This window comes from Aspergillus ruber (assembly GCF_000600275.1).
Source record: "Aspergillus ruber CBS 135680 unplaced genomic scaffold scaffold00015, whole genome shotgun sequence".
Lineage (NCBI taxonomy): Eukaryota > Fungi > Ascomycota > Eurotiomycetes > Eurotiales > Aspergillaceae > Aspergillus > Aspergillus ruber.
This window is the reverse complement of record NW_024467311.1, coordinates 1-18,831: the sequence shown is the minus strand read 5'-3', so window position 1 is coordinate 18,831 and position 18,831 is coordinate 1. Positions and strand designations below refer to the sequence as shown.

At 49.0% G+C, this 18,831-nt stretch overlaps 9 protein-coding genes across 9 annotated transcripts; 6 read left to right on the top strand and 3 right to left on the bottom strand.

Moving 5' to 3' along the window:
* Positions 1-80: 80 nt before the first annotated feature.
* EURHEDRAFT_412877 (vacuolar protein sorting-associated protein 35) lies at positions 81-3,566 on the top strand. The gene is made up of 5 exons (XM_040782031.1): positions 81-460; positions 586-1,223; positions 1,297-2,270; positions 2,330-2,875; positions 2,934-3,566. The coding sequence occupies exons 1-5, from the start codon at positions 324-326 to the stop codon at positions 3,249-3,251; spliced, it is 2,613 nt and encodes an 870-aa protein (XP_040638240.1). The 5' UTR covers positions 81-323; the 3' UTR covers positions 3,252-3,566.
* A 440-nt stretch (positions 3,567-4,006) lies between these two features.
* Positions 4,007-7,766, bottom strand: EURHEDRAFT_457419 (putative stress response protein Nst1; the record flags this gene model as incomplete). The annotated part of the gene is made up of 4 exons (XM_040784427.1): positions 4,007-4,469; positions 4,527-4,653; positions 4,714-6,534; positions 6,614-7,766. The coding sequence occupies 4 exons, from the start codon at positions 7,764-7,766 to the stop codon at positions 4,007-4,009; spliced, it is 3,564 nt and encodes a 1,187-aa protein (XP_040638239.1).
* Positions 7,767-9,240: 1,474 nt separating this feature from the next.
* On the top strand, positions 9,241-10,304 carry rho2 (putative Rho GTPase Rho 2; the record flags this gene model as incomplete). Its single annotated transcript, XM_040779026.1, has 5 exons — positions 9,241-9,275; positions 9,549-9,627; positions 9,693-9,698; positions 9,767-9,958; positions 10,017-10,304. 5 exons carry the CDS (start codon positions 9,241-9,243, stop codon positions 10,302-10,304), a joined length of 600 nt encoding a protein of 199 aa, XP_040638238.1.
* Positions 10,305-10,944: 640 nt separating this feature from the next.
* On the bottom strand, positions 10,945-11,647 carry EURHEDRAFT_378013 (mitochondrial 54S ribosomal protein mL40; the record flags this gene model as incomplete). The annotated part of the gene is made up of 2 exons (XM_040779025.1): positions 10,945-11,288; positions 11,407-11,647. 2 exons carry the CDS (start codon positions 11,645-11,647, stop codon positions 10,945-10,947), a joined length of 585 nt encoding a protein of 194 aa, XP_040638237.1.
* Positions 11,648-12,805: 1,158 nt separating this feature from the next.
* EURHEDRAFT_531196 (uncharacterized protein) lies at positions 12,806-13,257 on the top strand (the record flags this gene model as incomplete). Its single annotated transcript, XM_040787182.1, has 2 exons — positions 12,806-12,870; positions 13,049-13,257. The coding sequence occupies 2 exons, from the start codon at positions 12,806-12,808 to the stop codon at positions 13,245-13,247; spliced, it is 264 nt and encodes an 87-aa protein (XP_040638236.1). The 3' UTR covers positions 13,248-13,257.
* On the top strand, positions 13,234-14,373 carry EURHEDRAFT_523604 (uncharacterized protein). The gene is made up of 2 exons (XM_040786898.1): positions 13,827-14,175; positions 14,285-14,373. Exon 1 carries the CDS (start codon positions 13,840-13,842, stop codon positions 14,131-14,133), a length of 294 nt encoding a protein of 97 aa, XP_040638452.1. The 5' UTR covers positions 13,827-13,839; the 3' UTR covers positions 14,134-14,175; positions 14,285-14,373.
* Positions 14,374-14,982: 609 nt separating this feature from the next.
* Positions 14,983-15,425, top strand: EURHEDRAFT_412874 (uncharacterized protein). Its single transcript, XM_040782030.1, has one exon. It carries the CDS (start codon positions 15,019-15,021, stop codon positions 15,226-15,228), a length of 210 nt encoding a protein of 69 aa, XP_040638235.1. The 5' UTR covers positions 14,983-15,018; the 3' UTR covers positions 15,229-15,425.
* Positions 15,426-16,489: 1,064 nt separating this feature from the next.
* Positions 16,490-16,723, top strand: EURHEDRAFT_424371 (uncharacterized protein; the record flags this gene model as incomplete). The annotated part of the gene is made up of 1 exon (XM_040783374.1): positions 16,490-16,723. A coding segment is annotated over one exon (234 nt), but the record flags the coding sequence as incomplete, so codon positions are not given.
* Positions 16,724-16,769: 46 nt separating this feature from the next.
* Positions 16,770-18,114, bottom strand: EURHEDRAFT_378011 (uncharacterized protein; the record flags this gene model as incomplete). The annotated part of the gene is made up of 2 exons (XM_040779024.1): positions 16,770-17,352; positions 17,636-18,114. The coding sequence occupies 2 exons, from the start codon at positions 18,112-18,114 to the stop codon at positions 16,770-16,772; spliced, it is 1,062 nt and encodes a 353-aa protein (XP_040638233.1).
* Between the last annotated feature and the right edge of the window lie 717 nt (positions 18,115-18,831).

Genomic DNA, 18,831 nt, shown 5'->3' with positions numbered 1-18,831 from the left:
GCGGCATCATCTCTTGGCATTTGCCCGCTTTAGCGTGACGGAACTCGTTGCGTCGCCGTCCGATCCCCAGACGACAAGTCGACCAACTATTCACGATACCTTCTCTTCTTCCCTGCTTTTTGCTTTTCTTTCCCCGATTAATACATGGGAGGATAGCTTGCTAAATTCCCTGCTGTTAGAGTGCTTCTCTAACTCCATTCTGCCCTCCTCGACGTCACTTGCAGCATACCTCAGTCGCCGTCGTCCCTCGTCCCTCGTCCGTCGTGTGTCCTCTCTAGTATCCCACCTGCAAACGCAACTTCCTCCCTCGACCTTCATCCATTATGTCCAGCCCGATATCTCCTCCCGAAGATCAGACTCGTCTCCTCGAGGAGGCATTGGGGGTGGTTCGCCAGCAGTCGCAAATGATGCGAAAGTGCCTCGAAACCCCCGGGAAGCTCATGGATGCGCTCAAATGCGGGTGAGCTACATATGCATCCCCTCCTTCCTGTCTACCATTATTTATTTTTCTACGGGAGACAGCGAAAGCGACATCTGAATAAATGACTAACGCGATACCGATGCCACGTCAATTGGTTTATTCAGGTCTACCTTAGTTTCTGAATTGCGGACTCCCAGCCTAGGCCCCAAGCAATACTACGAATTGTACATGGCGGTTTTCGACGCATTGCGACACCTTTCCGTTTACCTGAAAGAGAACCACCCTGTTAACCACTTGGCCGATCTGTACGAGCTTGTTCAGTATGCAGGCAACATCATTCCACGGCTTTATCTCATGATAACGGTGGGCACGGTTTACATGTCCGTGGAGGATGCCCCGGTTAAGGAGATCATGAAGGATATGATGGAAATGAGCAGGGGTGTGCAGCATCCAATTCGCGGTCTTTTCTTGAGATATTACCTGTCTGGTCAGGCTAGAGATCACTTGCCCACAGGAACTGGTGCCGGGCCAGAGGGCAATATTCAGGATTCGATCAACTTCGTCCTGACCAACTTCGTCGAAATGAACAAATTGTGGGTTAGATTGCAGCACCAGGGCCCTTCGCGAGAAAGAGAAAAGCGGATGCAAGAGAGACGGGAGCTGGAGTTACTGGTGGGCAGCAATATCGTTAGGCTCAGCCAGTTGGTAGATCTGGAAGGTTATAAGTCGGGTATCTTGCAGGCATTGCTAGAACAGGTCGTCCAGTGTCGGGATGTTCTTGCGCAGGAGTATCTGCTTGAAGGTGAGAAGACACCTCTGTTGACGCACATCCTAGGATTGAATGCTAAATGTTGACACTCTACTTCGCAACCTAGTGGTCACGAAGGTGTTCCCCGATGAATTCCACCTGCATACTCTCGACCTCCTTCTCTCCTCGATTGCTAGACTCAATCCGTACGTGGACTTGAAGAAGATTGTCATTGGACTCATGGATAGATTGTCGGCATTTGCGGCTCGAGAAACAGAGTCGGCCGCGGACCCGAATGCAAGGAAACAGAGAGAAGAAGAAGCTGTCGAGAAGCTGCTCGAGAAACTCAAAATTTTCGAAGCTTCTAAGGATGAAGCGGCCGAGAGCGCAGAAGCTGGCGCAGCCCAGGAGAACGGAGTTGAGCAGCCCTCAACTGGAACACCCGAAGATGCTGAGAAGAAGCCTGGAAGAGAAGAGAACGCAGCTAGCACTGACGGCGCAAACCCGAACATTCCTTCCGATGTCGCATTATACTCCATATTCTACGATCAGGTGGTCAATCTTATCCAGACTCGCGGCCTGCCTATTCAGGATACTATGGCATTATTGGTGTCTTTGGTTAACCTGGCCCTGAACACCTACCCAGACCAATTAGAATATGTCGATAAGATCCTGGATTTCGCGACTAAAAAGACCTCTGAGTACACTGATCACGCTGACCTGCATTCTCCTCCGGCACAACAAAACCTCTTGCACCTTCTTCTTGCACCCCTTCGCTCCTATACCTCTATCTTCACAGCTTTGGCCCTGCCGCACTACCTTCCACTCCTCACTGCTCAATCTTATCCCACCCGACGATCGGTTGCTGGTGAAATTGCTCGCAGCCTTCTCAAGAACCGAACTCTGATTACGACGACAGAGAACTTGGACCGCATCCTGCAAGCCCTTAGAGTTGTGATCAAGGAGGGCACACAGCAAGCCATGGGGTATCCTGGATCCCAGCGGCGAGGAGGAGAAACTGATGAGACCATTGAGGAGCAAGGGTGGCTTGCGAGATTGGTGCACCTGGTCCAGTCTCCTGAGAATGATACTCAACTTAAAGTATGAACCCACTTAAAATAAGCTTTACGAGTCTTCAACGTGACTAACGTCTATTCTAGCTCCTCCAAGCAACCCGCAAGGCCTATGCGGATGGCAACGAACGAATCCGATACACAACCCCAGCAATCATCACATCGTCGATACGGTTAGCCCGCAGACTGAAGTTCCGCGAACACTATGACGACAACTGGCAATCGCAATCCTCAGCACTCTACCGGTTCATGCATCAGTGTGTCAACAACCTCTACCAGCGTGTAAATCCCGGCTCCGCCGACCTGTCGTTGCGCTTGTTCGTTATGTGCGGTGAAGTGGCCGATCAGACTGGTTTTGAAGAGTTCAGCTATGAGTTCTTTGCTCAGGCATTTACGATTTACGAAGACTCCATTAGCGACTCGCGTGCTCAGTTCCAAGCCGTATGTATCATTGCAGGTGCCTTGCATGGGACACGGGGTTTCTCCAAAGAGAATTACGACACACTCATTACCAAGACTGCTTTGCATGGCAGCAAACTACTCAAGAAACCTGACCAGTGTCGCGCGGTATACCTGGCAAGCCACCTCTGGTGGATTGTGGAGAACCCACAGCGGGAAGAAGATCCCCAAAATGTAAGCCAAAGACTCCTTTAGACCAGGAACCACAGCAACTCTAACAATGATCCAACAGCTCTACCGCGATGGCAAACGCGTCCTCGAATGCCTCCAACGTGCCCTCCGCGTTGCAGATGCCTGCATGGACACCGCCGTCTCCGTCGAGCTCTTCGTCGAGATCCTCAACCGCTACGTCTACTACTTCGACCAGCAAAATGAGACCGTCACGACTAAGTACCTCAACGGCCTCATTGAGCTCATCCACTCTAACCTGCAGACGAACGAGGATGAACCAAATCCTAGCCTCGAGGGCCCGAAGCGCCATTTCCAGCGAACGTTGGATTATATCCGGTCGAGGGAGTATGAGGGTATTGTCACGGAGGCTAAGCAGTGAGCTAACTATTGAGTATGCAATGACCGTTCTTTGAAATGCATATTGTTCTACGCTTTCTGTTCTAATGTCGTTTTTAATTTGATTTGGCCTGGCACTGGTATATTGTTCGAGTCTCTTTCTTGTTGATACATAGGTGTATCATTGTTCATTGTTCCCCCATACCCTTTTTTCCTGTCTTGTTTTTCTTCACGTCTATTGTCAGAATAGAAAGATATCAGAGCGAAGAAATATATTTTTTCTTTTGGCTCTCTAAATGGAGCGATAGATCTTGATTTATTATGTTCTCTCTTAAAACAAGAGCAAATACCGAACCCATATCGGACGCCGCAAGTTCACAAGTAGCAAATCCTAACTCCTGATCCAAGAATATTCCCATATTCCCCGCTTCTATGCATCAAAGATTACAAGCAATACGAAGTAGATAATATTCCGAGTCAGAAGACAGCAACAAGAAAAGACTCTTGTGAAGCCAAATCGGATCATGCAATTGGTTTAACACGGAGTGGGTAGAACCCCATGGGAATCGCTGCAGAGTGGGGGGAAATAACTCATACACACAAACACCATTGCAAAATGGCAAATAGAAAAAGAAGTGCAAAGAGGAAGACTCGGACATGAGAAGTAGGAAAGACGAAAAGAGTACCAAGGAGGATGAGAGGAAATGAGGACATGGCGGAACGCTTAACTCCGGTGTAGAAATTTCAGCAGTTCATCCCAAAGCGTAAAAAGGTAGTAGTGGAGTTGAAGCCAAACGTCTAGAAGCCGGTTGGAGGAGAAGTAAACTGCCGTAGCACGGAAGAAGTGGAAATGCCGCCAAATACTGGTACGCTGCTATTTGTAATTGGACTCCCGATCTCACCGGGGACAATGCTGCCTCTGTGGCCTGAAGCAGCACTGATAGTATCCGACTCGAACTTGACGAATTGTCCATTCTCGTTGTCGCGGATCGAAAACGAACCACCCCCGTTTTGGGGGTTGCCTTCCGTGTCGCAGATGTCGAGCATCTCCTTCAAGGAAATAGCAGGCTCGCTAGGCGGTTTTAACTGCTCTATTTGGCGAAGAACAAGGTGCACATCATGGTAGCCGCTTGCATCTTTAGAAGGAAGAATGGCATTAAGCTGCTTGCAGGCTTGTATCACCAATAACCGAATCGTAACAGGCCGCGACGTGTGTGTACGGTGGAAACCTCCAGCCCCGAAAGCGTTGTTTGACCAGCCGCTTCCTACATACATAGTTAATATCGACCAAGGACGCTAAAAGAGCATAATAAGCTACTTACCAGGTCCAGTGCCCCATGTTGTTGGCCCAGGGAATGGAGAGGTACCAAAGGGAAGTGGTGGTGGTCCCCAAGTGTTGCTCCCTACTCCACTAGGATTCAATGAGAAATTAGGAGGTTTCGACGCTGTACAATCGTTAGTCATCTAAGTCGTTGATTCAATTCAATGATTGAAGGTTGACATACCAAGAGGGTCAACAAAATATGACGGTGCCTCAAAGCTAGCACGAGTTGGCCCTCGGAAAGGTCCCGGTACCGTTGCACCTGGAAGAGATTGAGATAAACTCGAGGGCAATGGCGCATCAGTGTCGTCGAGAAGGGCACTGCTGCCTAGATGTGTGCTTAACTCTTCCACATCTTGCTTTGCAGTAGTACGCCTGTTTCCGTGCTGTTGATCCTGCGGAGCCGTACTGGAAGGACGTTTGATTGGACTGGGTCGGGAAATCGGGAGGGGCTGTGTTTGGGTATTTAGAGGGGACCGTTCAAAGGAGTTAGACGGCTGTCTAGAGTGAACCTGCGACAGTCCATTCTGATGCGGAGAGAATGCGTTCGCCACCGGCTGCTGGCCATGGAAGGGAAGCCCATGCCCCAGATCGAGCGGGAAACCTCGTCCAGGCGGCATCGGACGGACTCCATTAATCCCTGGAGGAACCGGTATCCCATTTGGTGCAGGGAACCCGCGCAATGGGCTCATGAGAGATCCAGTGTGTGGCGGGTATGCAGGCAACTCTGGGCCCATTGGCGGTCGAGGAGGCATACCTGATAGACCAGGGGGGGGATGAGACGGCAAGCCGTTGATGCCAAATAACCCCGGGGGATGAGATCTAGCTGTGGAACCGAGAGGAGACAACGGCGTAGACGGTTGAGGAGTATGTAGCATCGGATGCTGTGCAAGTCCCTGTCTGGACGAGGTTCCAGATGGAGGCATAGATCGCGGAGAGACGGAGGGTTGCGAATGTTCTGCACTGGCGGCCTGCGATCGTGGCGACGATGTGTGCGAGCCCTGACGAGATGGTTGACGGACCCTGGCGGGCGTAGGTGCCTTGGGGACTACGGGCGTAGCGATTTGAGAGTGCGGCGACGGCCCCTGGGGAAGTGGCATGTTGTACGGAATAGGGACACTTGGAAGGATCGGTTGAGTCTTGACCTCCCGCGTTTCTTTCTCTCGTTCCTCTTGTTCCTTTCGCCGGGCCTCCTCACGCCGCTTCTTTTCCTCACGATGTTTTTTCTCGGCGTCCGCCTGTCGTTCTCTCTCTTCACGGAGGCGTCGTTGCTTCTCGGCTTCTTTGCGTACACGCTCTTCCTCTTGGGCTTTTCGCTCAGCTTCCCGTTTCTTTCGCTGCTCTTCACGTTTGCGCCGTTGCTCTTCCTGTTTCTTCTCCTGTGCGGCCTTCGCTGCAGCTTCCTCTGCAGCCTTCTCCGCCTCACGCCGCGCCTTTTCTTCTTCCTTGGCCTGCTTCTGAAGTCGCTTTTTCTCCTTCTTCTTTTCGGCCTCTCGGGCTTTCTTGGCGGAGCGCTGTTCGTTCCGGTTTTCCTCTTCCAAAAGCTCCTCGATGAGCTTTTGTTGTCGCTGTTCGGCGACCTTCTCCCGATACGCTGTTAAGACGCGCTGTTCAAACATTCGGGCCGCAAAGATCTGAAACATTCGTCTTCCTTCCTCCATGCGTTGCTCTTCGGTCATGGCGTCCTGAAAAAACTCAGTCAGCACGCACCGTCCCTGCAAACATGGCGAAGAGAATGGGCCAACAACTCCAGGGCACACCATTTCATCTTCCTCATAATCCTCTTCCTCCTGACTATCATAATCTTCATCCTCTTCATCATCGTAATCTTCATCGTCGAGAGGAGCGTGGTTGTGGCCGCCATGGAGGGATTGATGTGCTGCAGCGATTCCGTATTGGGTATCTTCCTCCCGCTGCATTCGACGTTCGGCTAACTGTTCCATCATGTCGATAAAATGTTTTCCATCGTTCTTTAATAAATCGTCCGCGACTGTAAGGATCCCATCTACATGAGGAAAAGTCAGATATCGTTATCCTGAAAAAGGATCCATATTCAAGTTCATAAGGCCGTGCTATCCTCCTACCTTTTACCGTTAGGCTGTTTCCAAAGGCAAAGAAATCCGCGCGGGCCGCACGAGTGTCCTCGTCCTCAAGATCCTCGTCTTCCTCCTCTTCATCGCTGTATGGCTCATCGTCCTCGTCCTCTTCATCATACTCTTCTTCTTCCAAATCTTCTTCATCCTCTTCTGGCAATTCATGAACACGGCCTCGTGAAGGATGGAATTGACCATGTGTTCTGGTATGTTGGCCAGGGGATCGTAATGGTGGATGATATAAACGAGGAGGGGGGACGATCGGCGAGTTCTTCTCGAAGGAACCTTGGTTATAATTGGCGTACTGTTCGAGCTCTTCGTAGTACGCATCATAGAGCACCTCGAGCTCCTCTTCGATGGCCGTCCGCTTTCGCCCGCACACAGTACAGCTGCACGAATGTTTCTGCTGCTCCTTCATCTTCTTCAAGACCGCATCCTTCTCCACCTTGACCAATTGTCGTCGTTCCTCCTCGCCTAATTCAAGCCAAAAAGTTTTAATATTTTCTCTTTCTTCCTGTGTCGAAGTATTCCAGATACTGCGCTCTTTGGCCGATTTCAAAATCGCGCGGGGTCCGAAATGCGGGGGGAGAGGGGGAGGAAAGGAGTGCGACATGGAAACGGATGGAGTAGATCGAGGGGTAGAGCTGCCATCCGCAGCAATCCGAGAACCAGATCTGCCCTTTTTACCCTTTCTCTTCTTAGATTTCCTGCCCGGTACTGCTTGGTGAACATGATTAGATGTCCCGTGATACGCATCGATAGAAACTTGATCATCATCATCGGAATACATGTCTCCATTGGTAGAATGGTGTGGTTCAACATCATCCAAATCGGGCTCATTGTAGGGGTGGTCCTCCAGTCCTGCGTGTTCAGTAGCATCTGTCGACGCATATCCGTTCTGAAGATGACTATCTGCGGCCAAACGAGCAGCTTGTTTTTGCCTTCTTTTCTGCTTCTTGCGGTTCACGGTTGGAGCCATCGGGTTCGAGGTTTGGTTCTCTTTGAGCGCATGCGCCTCACCGTTGGTGGGACGCGTTGAAGGGCGGTCGGACATGGTGGGATCTGATCGAGGGGGGTTGGGAGCGTGCGGAGAGGTCAAGGAGTTCTGTACTGTTTTGGCTGCTGAACCAGCCTTTACAGGCATGGAGGCGACGGCGAATGTCTCCCCCTTATCCTATCAGGTTCCAACAGTAATTAGAACCAAAACGGCCGCGGAAAACGATAAAATGTAACGCACTCACCGAGCGCTAGGTGAAAGAACGAATGGCGCTTAGAGCCGTCAGCAAGCCCCCACACTAAATGTCGCCTTTTCGCCCTCCTCCGGGCAAGGATATTGACTCACGGGAGCCAGTAGCGGAGCTATGAGGCCAGCGGTAGAATCCAGAGTGACCGAAACGGGAACGAATGAAAGCGGAGAGAGGGGTGGAAAAGGGACCCTGGCCGCACGTCTATCGATACCTGGCGAAGCAGTAAACGAGCCGAGAGAGAAACGGTAGCCGAAGGGTCGGTCGGGGAATCGAATACGAAGCGAAATATAAGGCAACAAGCGCACGGGAGGCTGGAGATGGGGTGGTTAGACTGGAGAGAGGACGGAGAGACTGAATGGATCTGGATGGTTAGTGGATCTTTGACGCCGCCGCGTGACTAAGGCGGGCGCGAATAGGCGCCGTAAGCGAAATTGAAGCCTGAATGTATAGGCATTAACAGCAATTGACAGGGCTTTGCAGGATATTAGCCGAATGACAATGGGGGTATTAATGGTAGAATTTTAATCGCTATACTGCTGGGAATACGGTAAAGCCGATTTGAATATCGATTGAAGCTATGCTCGGCTAATCTGCGCTGCAATAACGGCTCTAATTACCCCGTCCATACTCCATACAACTAAAGGAACATACAAATCTCTTGCAACAGATTAAACTCCTCAGATCCAAACATCTGAGACGCTTGTCAAGCGACTAAAATCAACGGGTGGGCTTCAGTCCAACTGTATTCCGTTCATCGACCGGCCGATCTCATCCTTTACTTTGATTACGGGTTCAATGCCTTATTAAGACAAAAGGCCCGGGTCCATTTATGTATTTTTTTGAGTCTGGATTCCGGGTCTTCCAGCTCAATTCTTTTCGATTCTTCTTATATTTCTTTCCTCCCCTCTTCTACTACCCAATAATTGTTCTGCATACTCCGTGCGGATTGCGTCCTGCCAGTGGCCGATCCATTTATTATTATTATTTACTGCTGGTCAGCCTCGCCTCGACCGCCTTCCAGAATTCCTCCCTCCACCCCCCTCTCTCTCCAAAGGGCCCTTATCATCGCCTCCATCGCTGCCCTGTTTCTCCATCATTTTCTCCTTCAGTTTCAATTGTTAAAGGGGGAGGGGACCAGTTGGTCAACTTTTTTGGCTATTCGTTCGACCCTTTCTGCAACCGAATCGAATCGAGAAGTTGTCCCTTACGCTAGTGCCCCCGTTGCCCGATTGTTTCGCATTACATCGGGCTTGAAACCACGCCCTCTCCGTCGCCCGCCTGCGGTTTTCCCTTTTCTGCTCTCGGATTTTGGATCGCAGTGTTTCTTAGAATTTCATTACCGGGAATTCAGGTGACGACCGTTGGACAACCATGGCGCAGCAACCAAATGACAATGTTATGCGAAGGTACGTGTAAGACGGCAAGGGAGAATTGAATCAGAAACCATTCCGGATCCCACTTTTCATCGGTTCTTATGGCCTTTTTTATACATATATGAAAGATGTCCAGGCTGGGCCGAGATAAACCGGGCTGGATTGCATTGAGCAGTTCCAGATTGTCGCACGGTATTTAGTTGGGAAAGCAGGGCAGGCCTATAGCAAACCGGACCTTTTATTTTATTTTTTTATTTTTTTTTTGCTCAGAGAACAGTACACTGACCAAGGAACGCATAATTGCAGGAAGCTGGTGATTATCGGAGATGGTGCATGTGGGAAAACCAGTCTTCTCAGCGTTTTTACATTGGGGTATTTCCCAACAGTGAGTGTTTCAAAATTGTCCTATTCATATCAGATGACAATGGCTAATGTTTGTTATCATTGCAGCATTATGTTAGTGAACCCGTTTTGCCGTCCGTTCGAGTGCATATCCGAAATCTGACTGAATACACGTTGATCAGGTCCCTACCGTTTTTGAGAACTACGTGACGGATTGCAGAGTTGATGGTCGCTCTGTGCAATTAGCATTGTGGGATACTGCAGGTCAGGAAGACTACGAGCGATTGCGACCTATGGCATATTCTAAAGCCCATGTCATTCTGATCGGTTTCTCCGTCGATACCCCTGATAGTTTGGAGAACGTGAAGCACAAGGTTCGTTTAATCACGCATATCCTCCGACAACATTCAAGTCTAACTAAAACGATTATAGTGGATGGACGAGGCAAACGAGCGGTGCCCTGGCGTTCCTATCATATTGGTCGGGTTGAAGAAGGATCTTCGCGATGATCCACTTGCGATAGAGGAGATGAGAAAGAAATCGCTACGATTCGTGACACCCAAAGAGGGCGGAGATATATCAACCCAGATTGGAGCCAGAAAGTATCTGGAATGCTCGTCTTTAACGGGAGAGGGTGTTGACGACGTCTTCGAAGCGGCCACTCGCGCAGCTCTTCTCACGTTTGAGAAGCGAAAGAGTTCATGCTGCATTGTTCTATGACGGATCGAAGAGAGTTTAGTACGCTCAAGCCTGCGTTGCTTCTGTATTGAGAGGCACAGCAGGGAATAAGATCCTTCGATGACATTCGATTTTATCGATATCTTGCATAACCGGCGTTTGGGAGGTTTTTTGTCGAATTTTTTTCCGCCTCGAATCATTTTTGTACGCCATATGACGCCTGCTATCTTTCGACCATTTTAACCAGAGGTATCTCCCCTCTGTCGCTTTGAGCCCATCCCGATATTCCTCGGAGTTACTGTTTTTTCTGCCCATCCTTCTGGTCGATTTTACATGCGTGTGTGCGCTCTGGAGTTCCTTCTTTATATTTTTCATTTCCATGTTGGAATTTATTTCTTGACCAGGTCTCGTCATGGGTGCGTTTTGTTTCTTCGAATCTGTCTCCTTATTAGCGTCTTGGTTTTCGAATCATTTTGGTCCGTTATCTACTGTCAAATCTACGTGCTATATCACGATAATTGTATACTGCAGTGATCTAAACAACGTGCCACTCTATTGTACGGAATACAACCCAGAAATTGCCAGATAGAACGATAGAGAAAAAAAAGAACCGTCATTTATAATACAACCCAAACTCATAACAATACATGCAAATCAAAAAGTTCTTTTGAAAAACATCCACTTATTTCTTCTCCATCTTCTTCCACTCATGATTCCACCCCTCCCGACTAGGTGCATCAGTCTGCAACCGCCCATACTCAATCGGGAACATATCTGCAAAAACACCCTTCTTGTTCATCGACTTCCGGAACAACTTTCCGCCATCGTAGGCGCCCGTACGCAGCTCTTCGCACGCGCGGTACATGGCATGTTCCTGGCGCTCGAGCTCGAGATGATGCGCCCGGCGCTGCTGGGCTCGGTAGAGTTGCCAGGCGCGGTGGATGGTCCAGTGGCGGAGGTAGCGGTTGCGGGAGAAGCGGAGGGGCCGCGGGGTTAGGGGGTGCCAGAGGAAGTAGCGGATCATAGCTGGAGCAATATATGAGTATTTTCCTTCCTGTTCTTTTTTTTTATTCGGCCTCCCCGTGTAGCATTGGCACGGAGAAATTGTCTTGTGCGTGCGGGCGACGGGAAATGTCCAACGTACTGATTCTCTTATTCACCTGCGGCGGTACAGCCCCGGCATTCCTCTTGGTCAAGGCACTCGTAGTCGAGAACGTCCTCGATGCTGCGGGCTGCACGGCGGCCGTGATTGGCCCCGTGGTGGTTTTGCTGCTCGTCACGGCCTCATTGCAGACTCTGTTGATGGCGGGGCGGGTCGAGATTTGCGAGAGAGGGATTCTGAAGACATTCGCGAGGGACGCAAGGACCGGTGAGAGGGACTTCATTGTGGGATATATGCTGACTTGGGGTTTGGGGAGTTGAATTGGACGGCGGGTTTGATATGGTGGTTCTGCTTGTATCGGAGTCGGTGTCTGTTTCAGATACGCTATTCTTGATTAGGTTAGTGTTTATATTGGATGATGAGTCAGCGTATAGTAGGGTCTTCTACTGCTTACAATAGATTTTGCAGTTATACGATGTTCTATCGAACAGTAGTATAACTGTATGGTATCTATAAAGCATCTTCCATGAGAACCGAAGGGAAGCTTAGTAGCACATTTATCAGAATTGCCTGCTGCATGGAGTAACCATCAATTACAGAAGCCCTAACCCCTCATCAAGAACTTCATTCCAGTGTAGTTGCGGAAACTATCTGCCTATGTTCAATCTGAAATCGTGTTATTTAGGTGGGTCAATTTGCACATATGGGGACCGCTCATGAGTGTCAGAAAACAACGGCGCCTTTTATCAAACAAGGCAGAAAATAACCTCAACCGACGACCAACAATAACAAGCGCTCCACCATTATGGATGCAAGTATGGCAGAGGTGCAGCCATATATACTAGCCGCTCCATTTGCAAAGATATTCAGCTGATCATGAACAGTCATTTGTTGACCGCTACTTTCTAATGGGACATGGCTGGAGTTCTTACCAGTCGGACACATGACTTTTGCGACCCTATCCTTCCATTTTGATTTTACAACTAGAATGTGAGCACCTGTGAAATCGACACCGAAAATGACCGCCAGTGAGACCGTTTACGGCGTCATTTCCACACGGCGTTTCAGCGACTGGTTGCTGCTTTAACAATTTACACATGTAATCCGGCCACTATTCTACACCCGCCAAGCCTATTTGTCTTTGTAGCACCGCACCCTGGTGTTGTTGGCTTACCCTGCGAACCTCTTCAACTCATGATCAAATCGCTGCCGAAATAGGCTTCCCTCGCTGCAAAATACAGCTGCTCTCTGGTTCCTACAGGCTTCCCTGGGCGACCATATAAAATGTCACTTTTTCTCTTCCCCTTGTCTCCTTTTTCTGGCCATTTCTGTCTCTCATCACGCCTCTCAAAAACTCTCCTTCCCAACCCAGCATCAACTGTTGCAAGCAGTGCCTTCAGAACTCCCTTTTTCTTTATTCATATTATATCTGTTTGTCTCAATGACGCCGCCTCCTCTTCCTCCTGCGAACCCCGACGAGCACCAGTACTGGACCGATCCTATCCTGTGCGAGGAGACTTGGACCAAACTTGGGCATTTCTGAAATCTGGGATGGCTTCCCCCTAACTACAAGCCCGGGACATTTGAAGTTCTTGCAGTTGTTGGACAGTACTGGCAAAGGCACGTCATCCCTTCACTCTCACAGTGGACCAGAGGATGTTCCAATAAAACTAACAGCCTGCAGATATTGTGCACATTCAAAAAAGGACTATATGGAATATCTACTCTTGAAAGACAAAGTCATCTATATGAACTTTCTTGACTGGATGTCAAGGACCTCGCGCGAGAAAAGACCTCAGACCTATGATGAGTATTGGCAGTGCATGTGCCAATACTTTGGCTTGTTTGCCTGCTGGCCTGTAAATCATCATGTTCATGAGTAGATGCAACGAGTATGTTTAAGCTTCCTGTTCCATTCTTACACCTAAATACTCAATAGACAACAGTACCTTGAACATGTTTTTCCTGCAGAGCGCAAGATCAGTAGGTGCGTGACAAAGAAGAGCACACTGGACATAGATGATTTCTGCATCCTTTTACACCACCACTGAGTTCATTTTTCTTTCTTCTGTCATGGGAGCATGATTATCCAGCAAGCTGTGATCATGCTTCGGTCCTTCATCACAGGGACTTGACCAGGTGTGCTACTTCCGCAGTGAGATGCTACAAATGATCCCAATGCATCACAAGATGGCTTGCTTTCACTCAGCCCAAGAAAGCGCAAGCGGGGTGATTTGTTTAAGAGTGATCTTCCTCAACGGATTTCATCCGACGATCTTCCCAATACTATATGTTACAGTGACATCGAGCTCTTTTACCTCAGAAACTCATATGATGGTCGAGACGTTCTCTGTGCCATCATTGAATTTCGTAACCTTAAGGGCCGGTCAGAGGGTGCTGATGGGTGAGTTTTCCCAATTTCTTCGGCAAACTTTAAGTCTACTGACATTGCTGGGACGAAGGACGAACTTCTTCATGCATGGAGATTATCAATTGGCATACTGTCCAATTGCTCAAATTGCGTCACTGGCCTTCCGCGATGATGCTTTCGAAAATGAGCTGACCCCAGAGTTGATCTGGGGAATTAAGGTTCCAAAGCGTACCAGAGCTCTTCCGCTTCAGTGGAAAAAGGATAAGTTGAACCTTCCTCTACTTCGACGTGTGGTTCGAACTCAGTATGGCCACGGGGTTCATCTGACGCTACCAATGACTCGAGCCGGCTGGCACCCAAAGATCTGGGAGAGGATGGAGGATTTGAGGATAACCTAGGTCATTACAACTTCTGACGTTGGACCGCAAATGAAGCCAATCGTAAGTATCTCTGCATGTGACCCTATTGTCTTTTATAGGATCTCTGTGATTCCGATGGGTATGGGGGCTTTGGGTGAATTATTGGATTTGCCTAACGTGCTTGGAACAGGCCACTTTACCAGTCAAGAGCGGAAAAGGGTTCTTGGCCAGTCCGGAGACTTTATTTTCGAAAAGCATTACCAAGCGAATTTATCCAGCGAGATCTCCAACATGTGGTCCTCCTTCGGCCCCCTCAGGAGGGTCTTCTTCAGAGAGCAGCGGGCATGCTTAGGATCAGAGGCATGACGAAATCAGCAGGAAGCTCACCAATTTAAGGAAGACCCTACGAGATAATACTCGGCAAACTGCCAGAAAAGATTATTTCCATACGGCACCCGTACTAGAAATCGACAGACAAATTCAGCAACTCTTGGGTAAATCTGGTGCAGAAAATTGTGATGCTGACAGTATCAAAGATGGCGATGAAGATTGGCAGCCTCCCATCTGGATTATGCTTTCCCTGAAAGAGCTCGTCTAGTGGATTCATTCTATGGTCCGGAGGGGGAGTGTTTTGATGAGGATAGACTACTTGCAAAATGTATACAAGTTACTGAGGACCTGGTCGCACTCTCGCACCTCTGAACCAAATCGTCGAGGCAAACGAGCCAACTGGGATGGGGATGTTGAGCAGAGCAAGACAGCTGAGGAAAAAGAAGCCTTCCTGTCAGAAAAGAAATCCCCGGAGTGCCTCATGGATGTATGTATCTTCTGCTGTGGTATATCCCGCCGCTCACCTTCTAATCCCCATCCACACAAGTTTCCATCAGAAAGGATTCTCTCTGTCGTCATCTAATTGGTCACCTTATGAACGCACACGACGGAGTACGCTGCACCTGGGAAACTTGCAGCAAACTCCCTACTTTCATCAATATCGCTGAATTTTTAGCACATGCCGCCAATATTCATCACTATGACCTCCATATCAAGCTGGAACGTATTCCCAAGAGACGAAAGCCGTCTCGGGATAAAACACCGTCTTTCAGCAGCTCCAGCATGTCGTTAAGGTTGAGCTGATCAGCCACCGAGACGCCCGCTTCCTCCGTTGATATTGAAATAGGGAAGATTGACCCACGTTTACTTGCAGCCTCGAATACCAAATACAATGAGACCTGCTGTCAGTCCCAACGATTGAGCCCTCATTGATAGTACAAAGCGATGTCGTTTATAGTTTGTAGGTAGATCTCGAAGCTTCTCATGTACCGAAGACTGGTCCTTAATACAACATTTACGTTTTTATATAAGATCATATCACTTAAAAGCAAACGATGCTCAGGCACTAAGAACAATGCACTACCAACATAAACCATCTCTAACGCTAAATATACTAATATAATACCTTAAACACCCAAGGCAACTGGCGGGCACTCTAGATCTGCCAGTCAACTAACATCATTGTTAGTGTGTCCATGAGCTCTTAGGATATGAACATAAATGGGGCCCATCGCGTCAGGTTACTGAATCAGTATTCTGTACACTCCAGAAATAGTGGGGTAGCATACATATGTCGATGATATTTCATGTATCAGTTAAACGTAAACAAGGGTGCCAGATGCTGATGACTCGGGTAGTAAGGCTGAGCGCGTAGGGCTTTGTGGTATAGCAACCAGATACGCCAGACCTTGCGCCCTTGACCTAGCTGATCAACAGATCGCGGTCGTACGACCAGCACGGTGGAAGGACCGCCAACTGGCGTCCACACCAGGTGCAAGACCCTTACGGTCGTCTATTCACATTGTTGCGACCCTGCTGGTCTCCGGACCACCCAAGGTGATTGAAATCACTTTCATAGTCCCAGCTCTCATGCAATCAACCTCATCGTGCCCTCATCTATCACGAGCTGATATGAGGCACTAAACTAAGCACATTGTTATGGCTGGCGGGCCGCGCCTCCGGAGACAGGTTGGCTACTAATGTTCCTAGGGAATATCTCAGTTTCCCAAACTTAAATGCTTCATAAGCCGGGTTACTTCAAACAGATCTACCCAATTCAAAGAATGTACTCTAAACCCAAGTTTGGTGATTGGCCTATCAGTAGCCGCTGAGCTTTCTACCTGAGATTTGACGACTATAGGCTTCCTAAACGGGTTAATCTTGGGTTTCTAGTATCTATATAAACGATGATATGGCCATCCTAATGAATGTCATGGGGTTTTCTGAAATACATCAAGGAGGAATACGGAAGACGGCTTGAGGTATGAGGATTCTGTTCTCTTTTTATCGTTCATTCACGACTGATAGTAGGTTAGGCTTACAAAAAACAATGGATCGTCTACAACTTCACGTTGTACTCTATCGACCCCGTTATGGCAATTACCAACACTGTGGCTTGTACCTGGAGGATGAAAGAGAGCCCCTCATTTTCGAAGTTACCGGCGAACATCCGAAATTCGAACGCAATATCATGAAAGCACGACCTGAAAATTCTAGGAGCTTTCTGCAGAAAGTTTACATCGGCCTTTCTGATTACGCCGATGTAAAAAATATGAAACAAGCTGCAGAGACGGTGCCCGCCATCATGATGTACAGACAGCAGCTCGACCAGATAGGCACCTTCGTTAACTTTTTCTTCTCAGGACGATAAGACGACCCAATGAATTGCCATATGTTGGTTGGAAAGGCCGAGGCCGCTTAAGCCATTCCATGTCCTCCAAGTCAACGACAGTCTGTTCATCCCACGGCATATTACGCCATTCTTTGTCTCTGTGTTCAACACCATACTTCTGGAGGGACTTCAGAGCTTTCTCTCGCTCTTTGTGGAAGAAATCCAAATTTTCATCTTTGATTATCCGCTGAAGCCTAGTTCCAGACCAACTCAGGATCATCATATGCGCCATTACCTGACCGTGGTACCAGTATGCGATGCTTGGCTCAAAGTCGCCTGAACAGACCGGGATCTGATATCCTTGCAAGCTTCGGAGCTTGCGATAATTGTCAACTTCTGTTGTAAGGGCATGCTGATTCTCCTTTGTTGTAGCCTTGATGACTACGGTATACCCATGAGACAATAGAGTCGCTTTCATGAGATACCCCGTCCGACCACGGATGTGTAGCAGCTCAAAACCCTTATTTCGATTCTGGACAAGTTGATCGTGCAGCTTGCGCGTGAAGTCCCGCGGGCCCATTGGATGCCTCTGACCGCTGTGATGTTGTCAGTTAGGGCACTTTTTATCCAGAGGACCCCCATTGACCATACCGCGGATACAAGCCATGGTGCAGTACGGTCTCTGCACCCTTTGAGAAGGAGTTTGCTTTGTTCTTCGGTCGGGTTGTGCCCGTTTGCGTCCGCCAGTTGATAGATGTTTACCTTTCCTGCGACTCGATTGACTGCGTGCGGCTGGTGTGGTGGATGGCAAAGGCATATCCTTGTCACTATCACTGCTTTCACTTGGCGAGTCTGCCGGGGTAGATACGCCTGGATTACAGCGAGCATGGGAACGTGTATTGTGTCTTTGAATTCAGCTTCCAGTATGAAGGCCGATAGTTCGAGGGCGGTGGCTCCTTGCGAATTGTTTCGGGAATATCACGCAAGACGTCCAAGTATTCGACTTTCCAGGTCGAGAGCTGTTCATGTGCGGTATTGTACCACTCTTGGGACGGAGCTTCAGCGGCCAGCGCTTGGAGTGTGAACGCAAGCATCTGGCCCACAGCAGTCTGGTGGAGACAGCTCTCATCGCCTGCCTGCACGTCTTGATTTGGGAAACACAAATAGTATTGAACTATTGTGGGATCCTCTGGAATATGTAGAAAGACAAATGCCTCCCCTGTCCGAATACACCCGTTCTGTATCCCTAAGTCATGCATGTATGAGAATATTTGAGTGACAACAGCGGCAACAAGGCGGGTGGTATGAAACTCAAACATGTCTCCTTCCTGATCAATAACATCGCGGGCCAGGTCCATCTCGTGCAAGCCCGCGACTAGTTCTGCGACTGTAAGCTTGTGAGGGGCTTTAAACTCCACCGCATACACTGGTATCTGGCGCTCGTCAGCCACGATGTGAACACAGAACTGATCAGCACGGCGATTGCACCGCCTTCGTTAGCGAGCCCTTGTTTGACTTTGACCTGTTTGCTTCCCCTTCCCTTTTCTTCTACCTCTCCCGCGGTTGGTGTTTGTTGGTTGACGGGGTGCGTCGTCAAGATGCATCTCTAGACTGTCATCCAGTGAGGTTGAGTTCGTGCGGTCATAAAAGGCCACTCAGCCCTCAATACCAAACTCCTGTTGCAAAGTTTCATCGCCTCGTAATGCCTCGACAATGTTTTCAACAAAGTTATCCACAGTGTCTCGCTCGAAATTTCGTAAAGTTGCTTCTGAGTAAATCGGTCGGTCTTGGACATTTGTTGCGACATAGTCTAACTGGGTATTGGAAGGAAAGAGCGGACATGAGGTAAAGCCGACTGCACGCTCAAATTTCTTCCAGATTTGCTCCTGGATCTGAGGGAAATCAAGCCATGGAACAATCCGCTTGGGAAAAAGTCGATTAACCGGGTCAGTCACGTTGCCTTGGGTTGTCAGGGTCGCGTTCGTCTCGACTCGGATCGTCTGTGACAGAGATTCGTGGCAGCGATCGAGAAGGCGAAATAGAGAGTTGGGTTGCAGTCGTTGTTCTGCCTCTTC